A 22,661-nucleotide genomic window follows, 5' to 3' on the forward strand; every position below is an offset into this window, starting at 1 on the left:
AAAATCCTGCCCAAGAAATTGTACTAAGCACATGTACAAGAAGCAGAGAGCAGGTAGCAAATGCTCTGTGGGTAGGAAGATCTTAGAGAACTCAAGAGTCTACACCACACATGTTCAGTCTTTTCTGCTCCATCTCACCCATCATAGAAGACAGTTTTCCTGATCCTATAAATGAGTAAGGGGTAATGACGGGGACAATGAAATGAAGGGCAGAGGATACCTTCTACTATTTCCAATAAAACAGTTTTTCTTTTATGGGGCTGTAGGAATGTGGGGAACAGGAAAAAATGCCTTTCTTTTACATCTATAAGCTTCTTGAAAAGCCATTTAATAAACATCTTTGGCTGAATTCAAGAATCAATAAATGAGGCTAGGCATGGTGGCTCACACCTGTAATCCTAGCACCTTGGAAGGTCAGGGTGGGTGGATCTCTTGAGGTTAGGAGTTCAAGGCCAGTCTGGCCAACATGGTGAAACCCCATCTCTACTAAAAATGCAAAAATTAGCTGGGCATGGTGGCAGGTGCGTGTAGTCCTAGCTACTCGGGAGGCAAAGCCAGGAGAATCGCTTGACCCTGGGAGGTGGAGGTTGCAGTGAGCCAAGATCGCACCACTGCACTCCAGCCTGGGCAACAGAGTGAGACCCTGTCTCAAAAAATTAAAAATAAAAAAAGAATGAATAAATGAATTTGCTCACCAGATTGTCTTACATTGTAGTATGCTATGTGGACATCTGTCATCCAGGCTAGCAGTAAGCAATGTGAACACAGCAATCTTGTTTCATTCTTACAATGAGTAAATAAACTCTTAGGGTATGATGCCTGGAGGACATTAAGGGCATGGGAAGTATGGAAAATTTATCAGGTTCCTTTATAAACGTTTACTTTCATTTCCTTTGTTCTTTCATTCACTTACTAAACAAGTATTTACTCTCTCTTCATGTTTACTCCTGGAAAGGGTCATTCTGACAGGAGTTTGTAGAGATTGCCCTGACTTCTGGCCGGCTGACACAGGGCACTGGAAGAGTGAGTTTTTGCCTTTCCCCAGCCATGGCTGTTTTCATGCATCAGTGTCAATAAGAATAACAGTTGAAACTGTGTTGATATGGGTGTCTTAAGGAGTGTTCTCAGTTTCAAGTTACAGACTATGTGACTCACACTGGTTTAAACCATAAGAACTTTATTCTTCACTTAAGAAATGTTTAAAGCAGGCAGTCCTGTGATGGGTGGAACAGCTCAGTGATGCTTTCAAGGGCCCAGGCCATTTTCTTCCTTCCTCTGCATTATTCTCAGCATTTTTATGACATCTTTCCTTAGGCTTCCCACCTCATGACTACAAAATGACTGCAGCAACTCCTCCCATCACATTCTAACACCATAGTGTTCAAAGCAGGAAGGCAAGGGGGCAAAGGGGGCTTTATTTTCACATGCCTCTCTCCTATCGAGGAGAAACATGTTTTCAAAACCCCCCAGTGTATTTCCCTTTCTGTCGCACTGGCCAGAACTTGTCACATGCCCATTGATTAGAGTGATGACTGCCAAGACAGAATGGAGGTGCTGTGATTGGCTGAGGCCAGTTGTGTTTGACCCTCTGGAGCTGAGCACATTGCTGCCCAAATCGAATCAGTCAAAAGGTGAGACTGACAGTTGAATTAGTAAGCAACCCCCGGCCACAACAGACATGAGAAGAAAATAACAGGAGAAGCCTCTGGGCTGCAGTATCCACAAGCTCTTTGAAGGGTATGGGCCTGGGATGACTCCTTTTTGTAAAACACAAATTCTTTCACCCATGACCTCACTCCTTTGGAGCACAAATGAAACCACCACCACAGGGTTGACAAAAATTGCATGCTGGGTTCTGGCCAGAAATATAGTTATAATTAAGATTTAATCGGACTGCACTTTGGCCCACTTCCTTGTTGCTAAAAGTCACTAGATACTAACCATTTATATTCCCTTTGTTCCTACAGACAGGATCTCTGACATTAGAATCATATGTCTTTTAAGGATTGCTTAAGATGTTTTTCAGACCCCGAATTCCAGCAGCCAGGTTGAAGATCCCCACAGAGGAACTGGATCAGCATGAGAACATAGCTTCTTCATCTCCCTGCCCCCAGGATCTCCCCACTTCAGCCCACTCCAAAACTCTTAAAAACCCCAAACCTAAGTTCCGTGGGGGCAGATGGATTTAAGGTTTCCTCCCATCTTCTCAGTTGGTGATCCTACAATTAAACCTCTTTCTCTGCTGCAACCCAAGGGGGTATTGACTGGCTGTGTGCATCAAGCAAAGGACCTATTAGGGTTACACAACTTCTTCCAAACTCATCCTGAGTTTCCCCTAAGGGGCACTACATAGACTACCCCGGATGTGATTACTACGTGCTTCGTTTGCAATGCTTTTGAAGAAAAGTTACTATGTCAAAACCATGGAAAAAGAGATTGGCAGACAGGGCAGCTAGAAGCCCTGCTGGCTGAATTCTGCCTCCATGGGAGCCTCTGTTCCATATGGGCAGATCCAGCTGTGTGACTGGCTCATCTTGCTTCTGAGATTGCAAGAGTCTGAACATTCTGCAGCTTGCAGCTTCTTCACCCTTATTTTGAGTATACAAGCGCCCCAGGAATTTACAACTTAACACTAATTTTTCTACAAATCACCTCATCCTTGCCTTTTTTCTTCTGATTTGCATTGCTCACACACCACCTACCAGGACAGCTGATGTTGGGAAAGACTGGTGTGTGAACAGCAAAATTACAGCATAACATGGTAAATGTTGCAACAGAAATTAAGAAAAATACTACTTTGGCCTCATAGGGAGCAGACTAACTCTTTACTTAAGGGAGCAAGAGAAACACTTTGCAGAAGAGACCAATTGGCCTTTGAAGAATGAACAGGAGTTTGGTGGGTTTTGTTTGTTTGTTTTGAGACAGAGTCTCACTCTGTCTCTCAGACTGGAGTGCAGTGGCATAGTCTCGGCTCGCTGCAACCTCCACCTCGCAGGTTCAAGCAATTCTCCTGCCTCAGCCTCCCAAGTAGCTGGGATTACAGGTGTGTGCCATCACGCCTGGCTAATTTTTGTGTTTTTAGTAAAGATGGGGTTTCACCATGTTGGCCAGGCTGGTCTCAAACTCCTGACCTCAAGTGATCTGCCCACCTCGGCCTCCCAAAGTGCTGGGATTACAGGTGTGAGCCACCATGCCCGGACAGAGTTTGATGGTTTTGTTGGGTGGAAAGACATATTAGGCAGAAGGAATAGTACCTGCACAGGCACAGAGTTCTGTAAAGGTCAGTTGTTTGGAGAACAGTCAACAATTCAGGGCTTACAGAAAACCTGATACCTACTGGTATGTAGAGAAGAAGGGAGAGGCAGGCAGGAGAAGTGACTGAGTAGACTGGAAGAGGCCACATTGTAAGAGGTCATATAGACCAAGGCGAGGGATTGAATTTAAATTTATAGGTAATAGGAATTCAGTTCAATTCAATTGTTGTTTTTAAGTGTGACTGTTGAACAGGTAAAGAGAAAAACTAAACAGGAGACTTTTATAACAATTTAGATAAGAGAGAATGAGGTTCAGAACTAAGGCCTGTACTCCCAGCACTTTTAGAGGCCGAGGCAGGAGGATCACTTGAGTCCTGAAGTTTGAAATCAGCCTGGCGATGCTGATAGTCCCAATTACTCGGGAGGCTGAGGCAGGAGGATCTCCTGAGCATAAGAGGTGGAGGTTGTAGTGAGCCAAGAGTGTGCCACTGCAATCCAGCCTGGGAGATAGGAGTGAAACCCTGTGAAGGAAGGAAGGAAGGAAGGAAGGAAGGAAGGAAGGAAGGAAGGAAGGAAGGAAAAGAAAAGAAAAGAAAAGAAAAGAAAGAAAGAAAGAAAGAAAGAAAGAAAGAAAGAAAGAAAGAAAGAAAGAAAGAAAGAAAGAAAGAAAGAAAGAAAGAGAAAGAAAGAAAGAGGGGAAGGAAGGAAGGAAGGAAGGAAGGAAGGAAGGAAGGAAGGAAGGAAGGAAGGAAGGAAGGAAGGAAGGAAGGAAGGAGGGAAAGAAAGAAAGAGAAATCAGCTTGGGCAACATGACCAAGACCCCATCTCTACACACACACAAAAAATTATCCAAGCACGATGGCACGTGCCTGTAGTCCCAGCTTCTTGGGAGGCTGAGGTGGGAGGATTGCCTAAGCCAGAGAGGTCAAGGCTGCAGTGAGCCAAGATGGTGCCACTACACTGCAGCCTGTGTGACAGGGTGGGACCCTGTCTCAAAAAAATAAAAATAAAAACATTAAAAGAACTAATATGTCAGAGTAGATGAGTAGTTGAGCACAGATTTCAAATATGTATTAATGGAGAACCCATAGGATTTGGGGACTGATTCAATGTGGGAGGTAAGGGAAAGAAAATAATCAGTGATGACTGCAATTTCTACCTTGGGAAACTAGCTGTGAGATGACAAAAATGAGAAACCATGGGAAATTACAATGTAGTTTTTGTTTTTATTTTTGTTTTCCCCTCCAGACACTCCTGATATGAGGTCCAGAGGCAGTGGCGGCTGGACACAATGTACTTTTTGAATTCTGGGAATGATGTAGGTTTCAAAGGTAGAACCGGGAAAACATACACAAGCACTCCTACAGAATGCCTCTCTGGCTACATTTCCCAGTAGAATACTTTTTGGTTTTTTATCATCCAAAATTTATACAACCTATGGGGCTTCGTTTGAGGGTGGTGAAAATGTTATAAAGTTACTTGGTAGTCATGGTTGCACAAGTCTGGGAATATACTGAAAATCACTGAATTGTATGCTTTACAAGGGTACTTTTTTTTTTTTTTTCCGAGGCACAGTCTCACTCTGTTGGCCAAGCTGGAGTGCAGTGGCACAACCTCCGCTCACTGCAATTTCCACCTCCCAGGCCCAAGCAATCCTCCCACCTCAGCCTCCCAAGTAGCTGGCACACAGATGTGAGCCACCACACTCAGCCTAGGATACATTTTATGGTGTGGGAATTATATCTCAATAAGGCTGTAATAAAAATGTATAGGATGGGCCGAGCGCCGTGACTCACACCTGTAATCCCAGCACTTTGAGAGGCAGAGGTGGGAGGGTCGCTTGAGCTCAGGAGTTTGAGACCAGCCTGGTCAAGATGGCAAAACCCTGTCACACAAAAACAAACAAACAAACAAACAAAAAAAACAAAAAAACTTGGTGTGGTGGCACATACCTGTAGTCAGCTACTTGAGAGGCTGAGGTGGGAGGATTGCTTGAACTCAGGAGGCAGAGGTTGCAGTGAGCCGTGACCGCGCCACCGCACTCCAGCCTGGGTGACAGAGCAAGAACCTGTCTCAAACAAAACAAAACAAAACAAAACCGAGTTTATATGTGTCTTAACACATTTATGAAGGAAAATACATATTTATATTCCAAAAGTTTGCACAACAGTTTTAACAAAATGACAGGCAGTAAGGTCTTGAGTTACATTCCAAATACAATTGGTGAAACATCAGAAATATCATCGATCAAGGATTCTCAACAGTGGTGATAATCACCTCCAAGGGGACAAAAGAGTATAGGGGGAGCATGAAAAAAATACTCTTTTCTTGCATAAAGCACAGACATACATCATAGAAGACTTAAAAACAGTTATACGATATATTTGTGGTGTTACATTTTAATGGAGGGGGAGTGGTTAATAAAAAATGTCTGAAAAGATGGGGTGGGGAATGATAAGGAAAAGAGGGCTGAGAAGCACTGCTGTAGATATTATGAAGAGCATGTCGTATGCCAGCAAACAAGATGCCCATGTTGAGGCTGGGCGAGGTGGCTCATGCTTGTAATCCCAGCACTTTGGGAGGCCAGGGTGAGAGGATCACTTGAGCCCAGGCATCCGGGACCAGCCTGGCAACTTACAAAAAAAAATTAAAATAAAAACATTAGCCAGGCATGGTGGCACACACCTGTAGTCCCAGCTACTCAGGAGGCTGAGGTGGGAGGATCACCGGAGCCCAGGAGGTCAAGGTTGCAGTGAATTATGATCACACCACACTACACTCCAGCCTAGGTGACAGAGCAAGAGCCTGCCTAAAAACAAAAATTGCCCATGTTTTAGGATGAGCATGACAAAGGTCATGTTACTACCAACTAAGCAGCTTTTTCTTAACAACCATATTGTTTGGTGATCACGAAGCAAAGTTTAAGCATTTTATATTCTAACATTATAAGTATTCATGTTCCTTATATATTTGAGTTACACTTTAGGAGGTTATTTGGAGGTTTGGGGTTGAATTGCAATGCACTGTAATTTTCCCTACATAAAATAATGAGAAATAGGCTCCCAGTTGGCGTTGGCACCCAGAACCTCTGATGATCAGGAACAAATTTGTTTAAAGTTCCATCAAAAGAGAAAGAGAATATGGATTTAATGAGGACTTGGGCTGTAAATGGAAGAAGGTTCTCTGGGTGGGATATAAAGACAGTACTTCTGAATATTTTATTGGCAGGTACCTCTGCAGGAATTTGATAACAACTTTGGACCTTATGCTGGTTAGTTTCAATTTGTTCCCTTCAAATGTATTATCTGACCTTTTCTATGCCCAAGGAAGCTGATCTTTGTAGGCTGAGGCTGATCTTTATGAACTGAGATTGATCTTTATGAAATATGTTACCCCGACTCCCTCCTCTGTGTTTTGGTTAGGCCAATGAGAGGCATTGGCTGGAGATGGGGTGGCGGGGGTCGGGGGGGTGGATACCTGTTCACGGGTCCTCTCTCAGCCAGTTGTGATTGGCAGAGACTGTGCCTCTACCCGAGTCCGCGCATGAAGTTGGGTGACCCCTATCCCAAGGCTGCAGTTCCCTGGGTTCTGCTAATGGCTCCCTCTCCATTCCGCTTCAGGCCCACAGGTAGAATGCCTTCACAGCATTGCTAAGTCCTTGGTGCACTTTGGTGCACAATCCTGTTCACAACTCCGTAAACAGTTCACTAAACTGGCTTCAGTTGCCCCTTTGCATGGGAAGGGGTGATACAGGTAACTCCTTCTTGTCCGTCTTTCAGTATGCCATCTGTTTCCTTTTAAAACCCTGACTGGATACTCTCTCCAGAAAACAAAATAGGTGGACTTACAAAGGCTTTGCATGTAATATGAAGGGCTCCTCAGACACACTCTGAAGCCCAGCCAAGGATGTGGGGAAGGCAGAGGACTCGAGGATCCCCTGTTAAAAATCTCTCTTCTTGGATTTAGTAAACCACCAACACTGCCTTCCCTTACACATCACAATCTAGCATTTGAGGGTAAAAGTAGTGGCTGCACCAGGTGGTGAAAGGGGTTAGAGATTTACCTGTATCTTTCCCTCCTTCTCCTTTCTTTTTTTTTTTTTCAGAGACAGGGTATCGCTCTGTCACCCAGACTGGAGTGCAGTGGTACAATCACGATTCACTGTAGCCTCAAACTCCTGGGCTCAAGTGATTCTCCTGCCCCAGCCTCCTAAGTAGCTGGGACTCAAAGTCTAATCAAACAAGTGGCCTTTCTGGTGTGGCCAGACCCTACCCTGAGTTATCATCTCATTTGTGTAAACTCTCCAGGGGCTCACCAAGAGTAGCCTCATTAGCTTAAATGCAAGTGAGGTCGGAGAGGTGGTCCTATTACTCGCGATAAAAGCCCCTTTCTGGGAACCAGTGACAAAGACCAGCCAAATTCTTTATTGTATAAAAGCAGCCCTCCTGTCTACCAATCTAATCCCCTTCCTTGCACCTCCTGTTTGCCTCAGATGGCAAGTTTCCTAACTCTGCTGATTTCCCACCACCGCCCAAGGAAAACAATGACGATCTCTCCTCCTTCCTGCAAGCGCAGGAATTCCCCTGTCCACGAAGATACGGGTTTGGTACTGAGCTGATTATACAATCAGAACAGCTGGTACTAAGTTGTCAGTTGTCAGGAGGTTTTATACTACTGCCAGTAGGTTTGCATTTTAAGGGAGGAGGTGGTTACAATGAGTTGAGGCTATTAATTGGCAGGTGGTGCAAAGCTGTGTCATGAGGGGCAGCATGAGGTTACACTGTTAGCCGTGGCGAATCTGTATAGGTCTGCAACAACCTCAATTCTTGCCTCCTTAGAAGAAAGGATTCCACCAACGGGCATAAGGCAGAGGGAGAGGCTGAGGCAAGTTTTAGAGCAAGGGTGAAAGTTCATTAAAAAGTTTAGAGCAGGAATGGCTGGGCACGGTGGCTAACGCCTATAATCCCAACACTTTGGGAGGCCGAGGTGGGCAGATCATCTGAGGTCAGGAGTTTGAGACCAGCCTGGCCAACATGGTGAAACCCCATCTCTACTAAAAATACAAAAATTAGCGGGGTGTGGTGGTGTGTGCCTGTAATCCCAACTACTAGGGAGGCTGAGGCAGGAGAATTGCTTGAACCTGCGAGGTGGAGGTTGCAGTGAGCTGAGGTTCAGCCACTGCGCTCCAGCCTGGGTGACAGAGTGAGACTCCATCTCAAAAGAAAAAAAAAAGAAAAGAAAAAAAGTTTAGAGCAGGAGTGAAAGGAAGTACCCTTGGAAGAGGGCCAAGCAGGTGACTTGAGAGATCAAGTATGTGGTCTGATATTTGACTTGGGGTTCTATACGTTGGCATGCCTCCGGGGTCTTGTGTCCCTTCTCCCCTGATTCTTCCCTGGGGTGGGCTGTCCACATACACAGTGGCCTGCCAGGATTTGGGAGGGGAGCATGCACAGTGTGTTTACTGGAGTTGCACCCATGCTCAATTGAGACATTTTTTTCCCTTACTCAGGCATTTAAACTCTGCCATTTTGCCTCTTACTGACTGGAGTTTTTCCCTCAGTAGTTGAGAGTTCCTGGAGGAATGTCATATACCATTTAAACTCCACCATTTTGCCTCTTAGTGACTTGAGGTATTTTTCCCTTACCAGTCAAGTGTTCCTAGAGGAAGGTCATATACCAGTTAAACTCTGCCATTTTGCCTCTTAGTGTGTATGCTTGAGCCCACGCGCCCAACTCCTGAGATCTTACCGGAAGCTGCTGATCACCAGTTTCAGGTGTTTCTATTTATTGGGAGACTGGTTTTCCTAGACACAAGCTGCAACCAACTATTATTTTAGAGAGGCGTGACTATCACATGATGGTCACCTGGCATTCCTGACTAGGGGTTGGGGGGCACTCTCCTGCCCTGCTCATGGCTGACTACCCACCTACTGTAACAATAATCAAGGCAAATTCTTTGCCTCAGAAACAAGATCTGTGACTCTTGACCAAGAAATTGAATCTAAGCCTCAGTAACTTGCATACAATAATACTCATCTTCCAGAGTTATGGGGTTTGCTGTGATTATTTTTAGTGGTGGGCTTTCTGGTGCTTGCAGGAGATCTCTGGCTCTTTTTCTTCTCTCCAGCCTCTCCCCTCCCTCTGCTTCCTGCATCATTGGGCCTGGAAATGTATGCAGAGAATTGTTACTGCAATGATCATTGCTCTAAGTACTTTGCACCTGACTCAGCACCTCTAGGGTGGAGCGAAACAAAGTAGAGGCATAGCTTAGGGAGTGAGTATAGGCTGGCACAGAGCACCAAAGCTACTGGAAGCCCAAGAAGCATAGAGTCCCGACGCAGAGGCTTGCCTATATTGAAATGGTTAGCTAGGGAGATGGCAACATCTCTTTTGAAGGTGGCTGGGAGAGTGGGTGTCGGCTTTGGGAGGGGAAAGAATTGTTCAAGATGATTTGGCTCTGGTGCTACAGCAAACCCAGGGGATCAATCAAGTGGGCTGGAGCACAGTGGCATGATTATGGCTTCTCTCTTGTTAGCCTGGGATAGCACTTTCCTTAGTTGGGTCAAATGCTCAAAATTCCATGCTGTGTCAGCAGGTGGCTCCAGAGGCAGCTGTATGGTAAGACGGCAGCAAAATGAAAGGCTGCAGAGCAAACCAACCCTGCATAATCTCCAGGAATCTTTATGCAAACATAAAGCGATATTTGTACCAATTAGATTTAACATGAATAAACGTGGATGTAACAGTGGATTCTGAGCCTAGATACTCTGTGCTGTGAACCATTTGGAATTAATTCCGAGAGAGAGAGTGCCTAAGTGCCAAATGCCTCGCTCCAGAATGTTATGGGTCGCTTTTCCTCCTTGGCCACAGATTTTCTCTAAAGTTAGTTGTCAAATCTTCTCATCTTGGCACCCCCTATCTTCCCCCACCCCTACCTCTGCAAGCCAGTCTTCCTCCAGAAAACAAAAGATCAAGATTAGGCAGGTCTCATTCCTGGCTTTATAGGAGAATTCCGGTGCTTGGGGGCCAGTTCTAGTTCTTGGAACCCCAAAGATGTAGAAACCTACAAAACTGGTCTCAAGTTAGGCAGGACCCTGAGAGAGGAGGATACCCGTTGGAAGTGTGAGGTTTGAGTACACATTATGAAACATGGCCTGAGAAGAGCACCTGATTCATTTCTAAATATACCAAATGCTAGAAAGCAGGGTGCTTGCCAAACTGTGAAAACAGTGACATTTCTCCAGGATATCTTTCTGTACTCGCTTCTGATGCCAACACCCTACCCCCTACCTTCAACTCTGCACCTACCCTCCGATTTAAGGTTGATCTACCATCAGTGCGCACCCCCCAGACATTACCTCCTTTAGTCTCCTGTATTTTATCCTTTGCTCTTAACTCTTCCTTGTATAATCTTATATTTTCAAGGGTCAAGTTGAATGGAATTCGTGGAATTATATAAATCTCGAGTTGGAAGGAGAAAAGAAGGTAAGGGAGAGGAGTATACGGCAAGTGCCTTCCACGAACCAAACACCGTCACATCTGTTCTCACCTAACAATCATCCTGTGTGTGGAAGGGATTCGTATTCCAATTTTTTACTTTTGAGGAGATGGACAGAAAGAGCTTGAGGATGATCACAATACCACTAGGAGGTAGTGGGAATGAAGGCCCTCAGCAAAACCTTCTCCTGCCTGGGGAAGAGCCCAATAGATCTCTTCATGAACCTATTCCCTCTCCTGTATTTTCTACTGCAGTGAATGGCATCCCCAGGCAATGAGCTGCATGAGACTATAACCTGGGCACCGCCTTTGACTATGCTTTTTCCCTTATCCCATAATCAACCACACACCAAATTCCGTAGATATCACCTCCTAAATAACTTCCAAAAAACCCCCCTACTCAGCACCCCCACTATCACTTTCCTAGGTCACCTACCATGGTTTCTTGCACATGCCTCTGTCTGCTCCAGGTTGGATTAAGAAGTGTGTGTGGTGGGATGGGTCGGGGAGTGTGTTGAAGAAGAGTGGAGAACTGCAGAAGTATCTTTATATTTGAATTGCCCTTTCACAATATTAAATCAAACAATAGTATACATGGAATGTTTAGAGCATTGTGCTTAAAACTGTCCCTACTCAGTACATGGGGTGAGTATTAATGGGGAAATCACATGCAAATGACTTACTGGTTAATGTGTTTGTTCATTCATGCATTTGTATATTTATTAGAGACAGGGTCTTGCTCTGTCACCCAGTTCGAGCTTACTGCAGCCTCAAACTTGAGCTCAAGCGATCCTCCCAGGTGCAGGCCACGGCACCTGTCCAGGTTAATATCACAGCTGCAACTCTGCTGGAGGGTAATCTTTTGTCTTCTTCCTCTATCTGGAACCCATCTTTTAATTCTCCTGAGACTCCTCCTCCCTTTACATTCCTTATTAAATTCTTTTTATACTAGGTTTCAGAACAGAATGTTATTGACTTTTATAATACCCACTTGTCAAAAAATGTATTAGATCCAGGGAGGCAATACATAAATACCCACTTTAAATCTTTCTGCCTGTGTTAACAGTATATTGTTTCAGGGCTAGCAACCTCTGAACAGAGAGAGATTGTCAGCTTTATCTAATGATGTAAGTAATGCCTTGGATTTCCCAGAGTCCATTAAAAAGTCACTTTTCTCAGATAAATGTTTCGCCTGTTGTCAGAAAATGATAGCCAAATTGGCAAGTGCATAGGTATTTGTAACTATTTTAAAGATGTGGAAATTCTGCACATTGTACTTCAGAATAGGAATTCCACTTAAAGTACAAGAAAACACTTGAGAATGTGTGGGACTGTTTTTGTTATCCCTGGTTGGTGCTATCAGGAGTTAACGGGCAAGTGTCCTAAAGTTCATATGTTGACGCCCTAACCCCCAACGTGACTATATTTGGAGATAGGGCCTTTAAAGGGGTAATTAAGGTTGAATGAGGTCATATGAGTGGATCCTAATCCAACATGACTGGTGTCCTTATAAGAAGAGTAAAAGATGCATGCACAGAGGAAAGACCACATGAGGACACAGAAGATGGCCATCTGCAAGCCAAGGAGAGAGGCCAAAGGAGAAACAGATCTGCCCACACCTTGACCTTAGATTTCCAGCTTTTGGAATTGTGAGAAATAAATTTCTGTTATTTAAGTCCCCCAGTCTCTAGTATTTTGTTATGGCAGCCCTAGCAAAATAAGACAGTGACAAACAGGAATGCCAACACCCTACAAAGGACAGGGTGGCACATTCTGCACACTAAAAAGTTGTCCTGCCCAGGCTGAACATGGTGGCTCATGCCTATAATACCCACACGTTGGGAGGCTGAGAGGTAGGAGGATTGCTTGAGGCCAGGAGTTCAAGACCAGCATGGGCAACAAAGTGAGACCTTGTCTCTACAAAAAATACAAAAATTAGCGAGGCATAGTGGCTCACTCCTGTAGCTCCAGCTACTCGGGAGACTGAAGTAGGAGATGGCTTGAGCCTAGGAGGTCAAGGCTATAGGGAGCCATGATTACACCACTGCACTCCAGCCTGGGTGGCAAGGTGAGAACTCATCTTTAAAAAAAAAAAAAAAAAAAAAAAATCCTGCCCAAATGCAAATAGCGTACCTTTGAGAAACATTAATCTGTTCCCAACTCTTCGCATTATAGATGACCCCGTTAGACTTCTCTTTGAGGAAAGGCACCATATTTTATTTATCTCTGTACTGCAAGTGGCTAGCATTGTGTCTGCCACTCAGTGGGAACTTAGTAATTGCAAGGGCATGATATTTTAAAAATTATGCATGTGTCTGTGCGTTTTACCTTTCATCTCAGTTCACCTGAGCCATACATCTGCTTGTGGGTATATCATGCAGGACTTATTACTGAAGGACTGCAGAGACAGAGTGGGATACCATTTAGCTTTTAACATAGAAAAATAAGATTTTGCTGCAAGACATGGATGACATTCTTTGCCAAGCTATTGCCTTGAGAAAGGACTGTCTAAAGTTCTTTAACACATCAAGGGCCTGTCTGGGGCTCAAAGAGTTCTTCCGAAGGGAGTTCCAGAAAGACGAAGTGAGTGGGTCAGGGTCAGGGAAATCCCTTGACTGAAGGTGAAGACCTTCAGATTTAAAAAAGGTTGACACTGGGAGGGGGAACTATGGTCCCTCTCCTGCCTTTTCTGGTCACCTCTTCTGAAAATGACACCCCAGTCACCTATGGGTATCTGACATTTTGTTTTATATTTGTTCATTTCATTGCTTATTATCGTTCTCTTGGACTAGGATCTTAACTCCACAAGCCAGTTCTTTGTCTATTTAATTTCTGCTGTATTCTCAGCATCTAAAACAGTTCCTAGCAGTTCAATAAATCTATTGAATGAACAAATGAGTTTTCTTTTCTCTTCCTTTCCCTGCAACATCTTAAAAAAAGAGAAGAGGAAATCATTTCATTTGAGAGCATATCTTGAAAGCTTTTGCTTTTGAAGCCATTCACTGGATTTTCTTTACTTCAGAGGAAATCCTAGAAACTGGCTGAAAAAAAATCTCATCCTGAAAGATCTAAGAACAGGAGCATCTCTGACTTATTGCTCATTGCTCTGCATGCCACATACGCTCCCTTTGAATTCCTTTACAAAGTTTATGGTGTGACAAATGGCATCTATAATGGCACTGGGGACTAATCACCCAGAAAGTGCACTGATAAAATAGAGTTGATGCCCTGGGTGCTTGCCTCTTCCTGGCAGGCAAACCTGGGAAGGTTTTCTGTGACTGGTGACCCCTTTTCAGTAGTAGAACCTCACAGGTTCCTGGGTCTTTGGGGGCCTGCCAAGAATAGCATGTCATGTCACTGAAGGAAGCTGTATCTCCTTCTTGTCCATCATCTCTGTAGGAAGTACATAGGGGTGAAAAGGTGAAGACAAGATTCTGTGTTAGAAAATAATTCTAGCAGGAAATCCTGTGCATTCAGATCACTGAGTTTTGACCATCAGTGTTGGGACTTTTCTTACACACACACACACACACACACACACACACACACACACATCCTAGGAAACATCAGGCCAAGTGATTAAGAATGCACATCTTCACAAAGGGCTGTGACCATGAAGTTCTTTGTTTGTTAGTGTCCAGAAAGTTCAACAACATTCCTTTGGGATAAATTACATGGTGAGTATTTATTAGGGTGGGAAAAGGAAGAAGGAAGGGGAAATGCACAAAGGGTGTGGCAGTTTACAATGGGACGGTTGCATAATGTCAAATTCACATGTACAAGTCATTTGTAACCTGGGACAGGGACTGATCTAAAATGGATTCTCTTCACCTGCATAAAGGAGAGACCATTGAAAAGTAAGATTTCGCTGCAAGACATTGATGATATTATTTACCTAGCTACTGTCTTGAGGATAATAGGATTGGATAATGGGATAAAATAATGGGCTTCTGATGTATATTGTCATGATAAAAAGGACTTTCATCTGTTCAGTGGTGAAAAGCTGACCAACTGCTTGCATGCCAATAATATGCTACTTATTCTCGTCACAAGTTTGTGAAGGAAAATATGTCACTTCTACAGGCAGGAAAACCGAGGCTCCTGAGAGGCGGAAGTGGGTTGCCCAAGCCGGTGGAACCAGTGATGGAGGCGGGTCTCGGGTTCTGGTCCTCCAGCCGCACGGCAGTGTGTCTTCCACTGCACCTGAATGCAGCACTCCATGATAGGTCATAAGTAGAGTGACTATGTGACTTATCAATGGAAAACGGGACCCTTTGGAAACTAAAAGAGGCTCCATGAATAATTATGCTGAGACAATAACTGGAAACCAGCACTGTCCTGTGACTTCTTAGATGAATGGTTGCCTTCATCACAGGGCAGAAGCAGAAGGGACCTGCACAGCTCCCTGCTCATCTGCTACAGCAGGGAGATCCCTATCATGGCTCAGAGCCATCTCTTTCTTTGGCAGGAGACATAAATCTTTATCTCTTTTTTTTGAAAGCAACTGGCTTTTCAGTCTTGAGTGACAAAGGTCAATGAACAGATGTGGTTGGGAGTAGTGCAATCACAAGGAGCCAGTTCTCCCTTTGCTCTGTGCCACTGTGTCTGACCAGTTTGAACCCCAAAGCTCCAAAAATATAGCCAGTACTTGGAAGATACAGCCAAGAGTAAAGGAAAGAAAAATGACTCAGCTCCTGAAGCACAGAGAACGAGGCTGATGAGAACTATCAGAGAAGACAACCTGGGCAACTTAGCTCCGACAGCTGGGCAGCAAGCAGATTGGGTGTCATCATCAGTCTGGGGGCCCCTGCTGGGAAAGGCAAATTTTATCATGTGGATGAGGTCATGAGGCTTCCTAGAGTGGGGCATAGACTACCCCACCTGGCTAGCTAGACCATTTGTTTTCTGGTCAACACTAATATGCCAGTGGTGACTACAATATCTGTTGTGGCAAACACCTGCTCCTGGGCACAGTTGCTGCTATAGAAGGGCTGGATGAAATGGTTAGTAATTATATTTTTTTCTTTCTTTCTTTATTATTATTATTATTTTTTATTACAGATGGGGTCTCACTACATTGACCAGGCTTGTCTTGAACTCCTGGCCTCAAGCAATCCTCCTGTCTTGGCCTCCCAAAGTGCTAGGATTACAGGGCTGAGCCACCACACCCACCCAAATCTTTTCTTTTTCTTTTTTCTGAGACTGAGTCTTGCTCTGTTGCCCAGGCTGGAGTGCAGTGGTGTCATCTCAGCTCACCACAACCTCTGCCTCCCTGCTTCAAGTGATTCCCCTGCCTCAGCCTCCCAAGTAGCTGGGATTACAGGTGTGTGGCACCACACCCGGCTAATTTTTTTGTATTTTTAGTAGAGATGGGGTTTAACCATGTTGGCCAGGCTGGTCTTGAACTCCTGATCTCAAGTGATCTGCCTGCCTTGGCCTCCCAAAGTGCTGGGATTACAAGCATGAGCCTCTGCACCTGGCCTATGTTTCTTTTTCATTTTTTGAAACAGGGTCTTGCCCTGTTGCCCAGACTGGAGCACAGTGGCATGATCATGACTCACTGCAGCCTCAGTCTCCTGGGCTCAAGTGATCCTCCACCACAGCATCCAAAGTAGCTGAGACTACAGGTGCATACCACCACACCTGGCTAATTAAAAAATAAATTAGTAGAAATGAGGTCTTCCTATGTTGCCCGTGATGAGACATTGCTTTTACTGCACTGGTGATAGAACAAAAGTTTGAGGCTGGTCTTGAACTCTAATGATATTTCTAACAATAGCTTTTATAATTGCAGAATGCTTTATCATTTTTAATGTTTTTAACCGCTGCTTTAAGTTCCATATAAAGTGCTTAAAGCGGTGTCTGCCTGATGTAAGAAGTGCTATATATTTTCTATTGTTATTGCTATTATTATTTCATTTGACTCTCACAAATAGCCTACAAAATAGGTTGAACAGATATGACAGAGAAAGAAACTAAGCATGGATTGACCAAGTTTATTTTTCATCACTATTCAGCTAGTCTCTTTCAACAGCATGATTCTGGTCATATCTTCAATCCTGTGATCTCAGTCTATGTCACAAGACAATGGACACTCCAGGAACATTTGGATTCTTGGAACTCTGAAGCAAGTTTGCCTGCTGCCACAAGCTCACGGGTTTCCTAAGGGTGCAGTGTGACTGGGTGATTGGTTGTATCAGTGTGTGTTGTGCCCCGTCTGACTTTTGTTCTATCACCAGTGTAGTAAAAGCAATGTCCCATCACAGGCCCCACCTTATTGAGCCCTCTCTCTGTAACTGTCTTAGCAAAGAACCCAAGGAACCCAAAGGCATCTGTCAGAATACATTTTTGCTGCATTTCCAAAAAAAATGCTCATAACTCAATGGGCTAAGAAAGAATTGTCCTCTCTTAGTAACCTAGGACATTGCTGATTGGCTTTCTGCATTGAAAGTGGAGAAGTGAAATCAACACAAAAGCAAATTGAAGTTGTTTCCAGTGTACATATAGACAGTTTGCCGAAATCATGCCCTTAGAGTAAAAGAAGAATCAGAAGGAAAGGTCACTATGGGTTCACCCACGGAGAAAGATGATACCTGAGTAGGGTTAATTCAACATTGGGGGCCCGCTCAAAGCCAAAGCCATTTGCGAATAAGACATGGAAACAGAGTGGTGGGTGTTTGTGTTTGACTCTGATGACATCAAAAAGCAGGTGACATCTTGCTGTGGGTGTCTCTGGAAAGGCCCAGACTGTGGGCCTGGAGGTAAACCTTCACTGGTATTAAAGGTGCATCTAAAATCATGAAGCATTTCGTCTGGGAACTGCTATAAGCAGAGTCGGTGATCTTGACATACGCATGTAGGGAGACGTGCAGCTAGCCAAGGCCTCTTTGTGGAGTGCTAAAAATTGAGAGACATAAAGGAAATTAAGACTATGCATCAGCCCACCAGAGGGAGTTGGCATTGCCAGAGAGCATTGCTGATATCCCTGGGCTGAGAGCTGTTCTTATTCAGGACTATTTAGAGAGCAAATTTTAAAATTGTGCTCTTTTTACTGCTAAAACAATTAGAAAATCCAAGAAAAAGATTGTATCCAAAATTTCATCAGTTATCGCAGCAAGTATTATTTTCTTGTTTCCTCTAATTTTTATTTATTTGCATACAAGTTTTTTTGTTTTGTTTTGTTTTTATTTTTGTTTTGAAATGGAGTTTTGCTCTTGTTGCCCAGGCTGGAGTACAATGGCACGATCTTGGCTCACTGCAACCTCCACCTCCGGAGTTCAAGCAATTATCCTGCCTCAGCCTTCCTTGTAGCTGGAATTACAGGCACCCACCTTCATGCCTGGCTAATTTTTGTATTTTTTTTTTAGTAGAGACGGGGTTTCATCATGTTGGTCGGGCTTGTCTCAAACTCCTGACCTCAAGTGATCCACCTGCCTCAGCCTCCCAAAGTGCTAGAATTAAAGGCGTGAGTCACCATGCCCGGCCACATACAAGTTTTTTTAAAAAGAGCAATTTTATTTTATTTATTTATTTTGAGATGAAGTCTCACTCTGTCACCCAGGCTGGAAAGCAGTGGCACAATCTCAGCTCACTGCAACCTCTGACTCCTGGGTTCAAGCAATTCTTCTGCCTCAGCCTCCTGAGTAGCTGGGATTATAGGCATGCACCACCACACCTGGCTAATTTTTGTATTTTTAGTAGAGACAAGGTTTCACCGTGTTGGCCAGGCTGGTTGCGAACTCCTTACCTCAAGTGATCTGCCCACCTCAGACTCTCAAAGTGTTGGGATTACAGGCATGAGCCGCTGCGCCCGGCCTGCATACCAGTTTTTAATATAGTTGTAGTCAAACTATGTAGAATACTGTGTTATACCAGTGGCTGTCAACCAAAGGCAAATTTCCTCCCAGGGAACATTTGGCAATGTGTGGAGACATTTTTGGTCATCACAGCTAAGGGAGTGAAGGGAGGGAGGTGGCATGTGATATGGCATCTAATGGATGGAGACCAGGGATGCTGCTAAACATCCTGCAATGCACAACATAGCCCCTACAACAAAGAATTATGTGATCCAAAATGTCAGTAGTGCTGATGCTCAGAAACTCTGTATTGTATTACACTTTTAAGAACTAATTTTACTTAATATACAGCGTCCAATATTCCTACATTGCCTTTGAACTAATTTAATTTATGTCTTAGGTTATATATCATGCATATGGAATGAAACTTAATGAGTGTATAATATTCCATTGAGTTAATATGCAATAATTTACATAACTATCCCCTTGTCAGGTATTAAGGTCGAGATATTTTGCTACTGAAAATAGCCCTGCAATGATCATGATGCAAATGTCTTAATTTGAAACATTTCCTTTGCATTAATGTCCTGTTATGACATTATAGACCCACTGCAGAAAAAGAGGCTAAGTTTCTGTGATTAATATTTTATTCTTTAATTTTTACTTATTTATTTATTTTTGAGATGGAGTCTTGCTTGCTCTACTGCCCAGGCTGGAGTACAGTGGCACCATCTTGACTCACTGCAACCTCCACCTCCCAGGTTCAAGTGATTCTCCTGCCTCAGCCTCCTGAGTGGCTGGGATTACAGGTGCCCACTACCACGCCCGGCTGATTTTTCTATTTTTAGTAGAGACAGGGTTTCTCCATGTTGGCCTGGGTGGTCTCAAACTCCTAACCTCAGGTGATCTGCCCATCTTGGCCTCCCAAAGTATTGGGATTACAAGTATGAGCCACTGTTCCCGGCCTGTATTATCCTTTTTACAACTAATTTTACTTAATATACAGTGTTCAATATTCCTACATTGCCTTTGAATTAATCTGTGTATTAGGTTGTTGTATATCATGCATACGGAATGAAACTTAATGAGTGTATAATATTCCATTGAGTTAATATGAAGTAATTTACATAACTATCCCCTTGTTGTCAGGCATTAAGGTTAAGACATTTTGCTACTGAACATAGTACTACAATGATCATGATGCAAATGTCTTAATTTGAAACATTTCCTTTGCATTAATTTCCAGTTGTGACATTATAGATCCACTGCAGAAAAAGAGACTGGTAAGGCTCTGTGATTAATATTTTATATTTTAAGTTCTTGAGAACAATGATTTGCCTTATTTAATATTTTAATCCCTAAAATTCAACATTATATTGTATATGCTATGTCTCAATAAATGCTCATTTAATATAAATCTTCTTTATCATGTTAATAAAGTATTCAAGATCTTGTTTCCTAAGAACGTTTTGAAAGCCAAGATGATCATGTTTTTTTGATCTATGAAACATGATTTATTTATATTAACTAATTCCCCAGTGTTATTCTTGTATCCTTGAAATTAGCCCTACTTGTCCATGGGTATTATTCTTTTTACATATTGACTGATGTGAGCTGTTGGCATGTCATCTAAGTTTCATTTGCAACAGTGCTTGGTTTATCATTTTATTTTTTGTGCAGTCTTTGCCTAGACAGGTATAAAGGGAGCAGAATAGTGGCAAAATGTTCACACAGCTAGAGCGAGTTAGTCACAGAAGAAAGCAAAGGAGATGATCATGTGAAGAAATAAATGTATGGGGAGAAAAGCAATAAATCATAACTTCAACACACGGCCTTTCTTCTTGGTTTCTTTAAAGACAGAACTAGTTGCAAAAAAAATATGATGCCAGACTCACATAAATCGAAGTAGATAAATGAATCAATAGCCTGTCATCCTCAAAGAGTTTATCTAGCACTCTCCCATACGTCAATTATTCAACAAATATTTATTAAGCATCTACTATACTCTGAGATTCTGTTGGATGTTAAGGAAATCATGGTGAATAATTTATTCTGTGTACAGCCATATCTTAAGAAGTACATTCTAAGTAGTGCCACTCTTTCACTGAAGTGCTGGAGGAAAACAAGTGATTTCCTAACAACAGTAATATAGGCTTAACGTAAAAAAAAAAAAAAAAGAAACTAAACACCAAACTTATATCCATAATTTTATTACCATGCTAATATAACTTCTTGTTATCTATAAATTAATAACAAATCCAAAAATATAGTGGTTAAAAACAACAATTGATTATTATCATTCACAGGCCCTCATGGGCTCAATGAGGCAGTTCTTAATTAGAGTGTCTCAAATGGCGGCAGTCAGAGGGCATCTTCTTTTTTGCTCATGTGGTTAGCTTGGGCTTCCTCACAGCATGGTGGTTTCAGAGTGCTCAGACTTTTAACACAGCATCTGGTGTCCTTCAAAGCAAGTGTTCTGAGAGTTGCAGGCAGAAGCTGCAAGGACTTCTTAGGAGCTAGCTTCAGAAGTCACACAGCATGACTTTAGTAGTATTCTGTTGACCAAAGCGTCACAAATCAGGCTACATTCAAGGGAGCAAAGGAATAAACTGCAACCCTGGCTTGGATACAGGAAGAAGAAATTTATGCTGGCCAGCCATCTTGGAGACAAGCTACCATAGTTATTTATCTTTGTTAGTATGACTTTTCAAAAATTTTTCTACATAGCCAAAAAATAACCATTAAAATCAGAAAATTAACATTGATACTAACTACAGTCGAATCCTCAGAACCCATTCAAGTTTTGCCAGTGATTCCAACAAAAGAATCCAATTCAAAACCACACATTGCATTTAATTGTCAAGGCTCTTTAGTGCGTTTTTTAGCTTGGAACAGTTCCTTTGTCTTCCCTTGACTTAAATGACCTTGGCAACTTTGATGATAACTGATCAGTTATTACATAGAATGTCCCTCAATCTGAGTTTCTTACAATATTTCTGATGTTTTCTTAAGTTATGTATCTTGGGTGGAAATACCACAGAAGTGTTGCATTCTTCTCATTGGTACTATTGGCTGAGGCACAATTTACATCTGTCTCACTGCTGTTGATATTCAGTTAGATCACTTTATTAGAGTGGTATCCACTAGGCTCCTCCTAGCAGAGAACTAGGAATAACTTCCACATTGCTCATTAACCCTTTGTAATAAGTGCTTTCTGCAGAGTTATTTTGAAATAGATATCCTATTCCTCAGCAAACTTTCAATTTATTCTTTTATTTCTATCTTTATGGACTTACACCTTCCTATTTTATTCAGGGGATTGCATTAGTTTTCTATTGCTGCTGAGACAAATCATCACAAATTTAGTGGCTTAAAAGAACATTAAGTGCATTATCTAACAGTTCTTTATGTCAGGAGTCTGACACAGGACTCACTGGGCTAAAAATCAAGTTGTTGACAGGGTGCCATTGCTTCCTAGGGGCTCTAGGGGTGAATCCATTTTATTGCCTTTTCTGTCTTCTAGAGGCCACTCACATTCCTTGTCTCCTGGATCCCTTCCTCCATTTGGAAGCCAGCAACACAGGTTGAGTCCTTCTCGTGCTTCCATCTCTCTGGTTCTCTGTAGTCAGGAAGGATTTCTATTTTTAAGGACTCATGTGATTACACTGGGCCTGTCTAGAAAATCTGTATTAGTCAGTGTTCTCCAGAGGAATAGGACTAAAAGGATAGATGTATATATAAAAGGGAGTTTATTAGGAGTATTGACTCACACAATGACAAGCTGAAGTCCCACAATAAGCCGTCTGCAAGCTGAGGAGCAAGCAACGAAGCCAGTTCGAGTCTCAAAACATCGGAAGTAGGGAAGCCAACAGTGCAGCCTTCAGTCTATGGCAGAAGGCCTGAGAGGCCTGGGCAAAGCACTGGTGTGAGTCCAAGAGTCCAAAAGCTGAAGAACTTGGAGTCTAATGTTCGAGGGCAGGAAGCATCCAGCAAGGGAGAAACAGGAAGGCTGGAAGACCCAGCCAGTCTAGTCCTTCCAGGCTCTTCTGCCTGCTTTATTCTAGCCGTGCTGGCATCTGATTAGATCGTGCCCATCCATATTGAGGGTAGGTCG

General features: G+C 43.1%; 1 protein-coding gene across 4 annotated transcripts in view; it reads right to left on the minus strand.

The window, feature by feature from the left end:
• Positions 1-22,661, minus strand: part of LOC105468468 (zinc finger protein 572) — a 71,510-nt gene that overhangs the window by 41,470 nt on the left and 7,379 nt on the right. For 2 of the 4 annotated variants that reach the window (XM_071067834.1, XM_011718659.3), the window contains exon 1: positions 696-807. In XM_071067834.1, coding sequence (XP_070923935.1) covers positions 696-738 — 43 coding nt within the window. In that variant the 5' untranslated portion in view covers positions 739-807. Of the gene's footprint in view, positions 1-695; positions 808-5,206; positions 5,323-6,731; positions 12,822-22,661 lie in introns of those variants that run through there. The other 2 variants (XM_071067835.1, XM_011718658.2) reach the window with 2 other exon arrangements.

Source organism: Macaca nemestrina, chromosome 8 (genome assembly GCF_043159975.1).
Source record: "Macaca nemestrina isolate mMacNem1 chromosome 8, mMacNem.hap1, whole genome shotgun sequence".
Classification (NCBI taxonomy): Eukaryota; Metazoa; Chordata; class Mammalia; order Primates; family Cercopithecidae; genus Macaca; species Macaca nemestrina.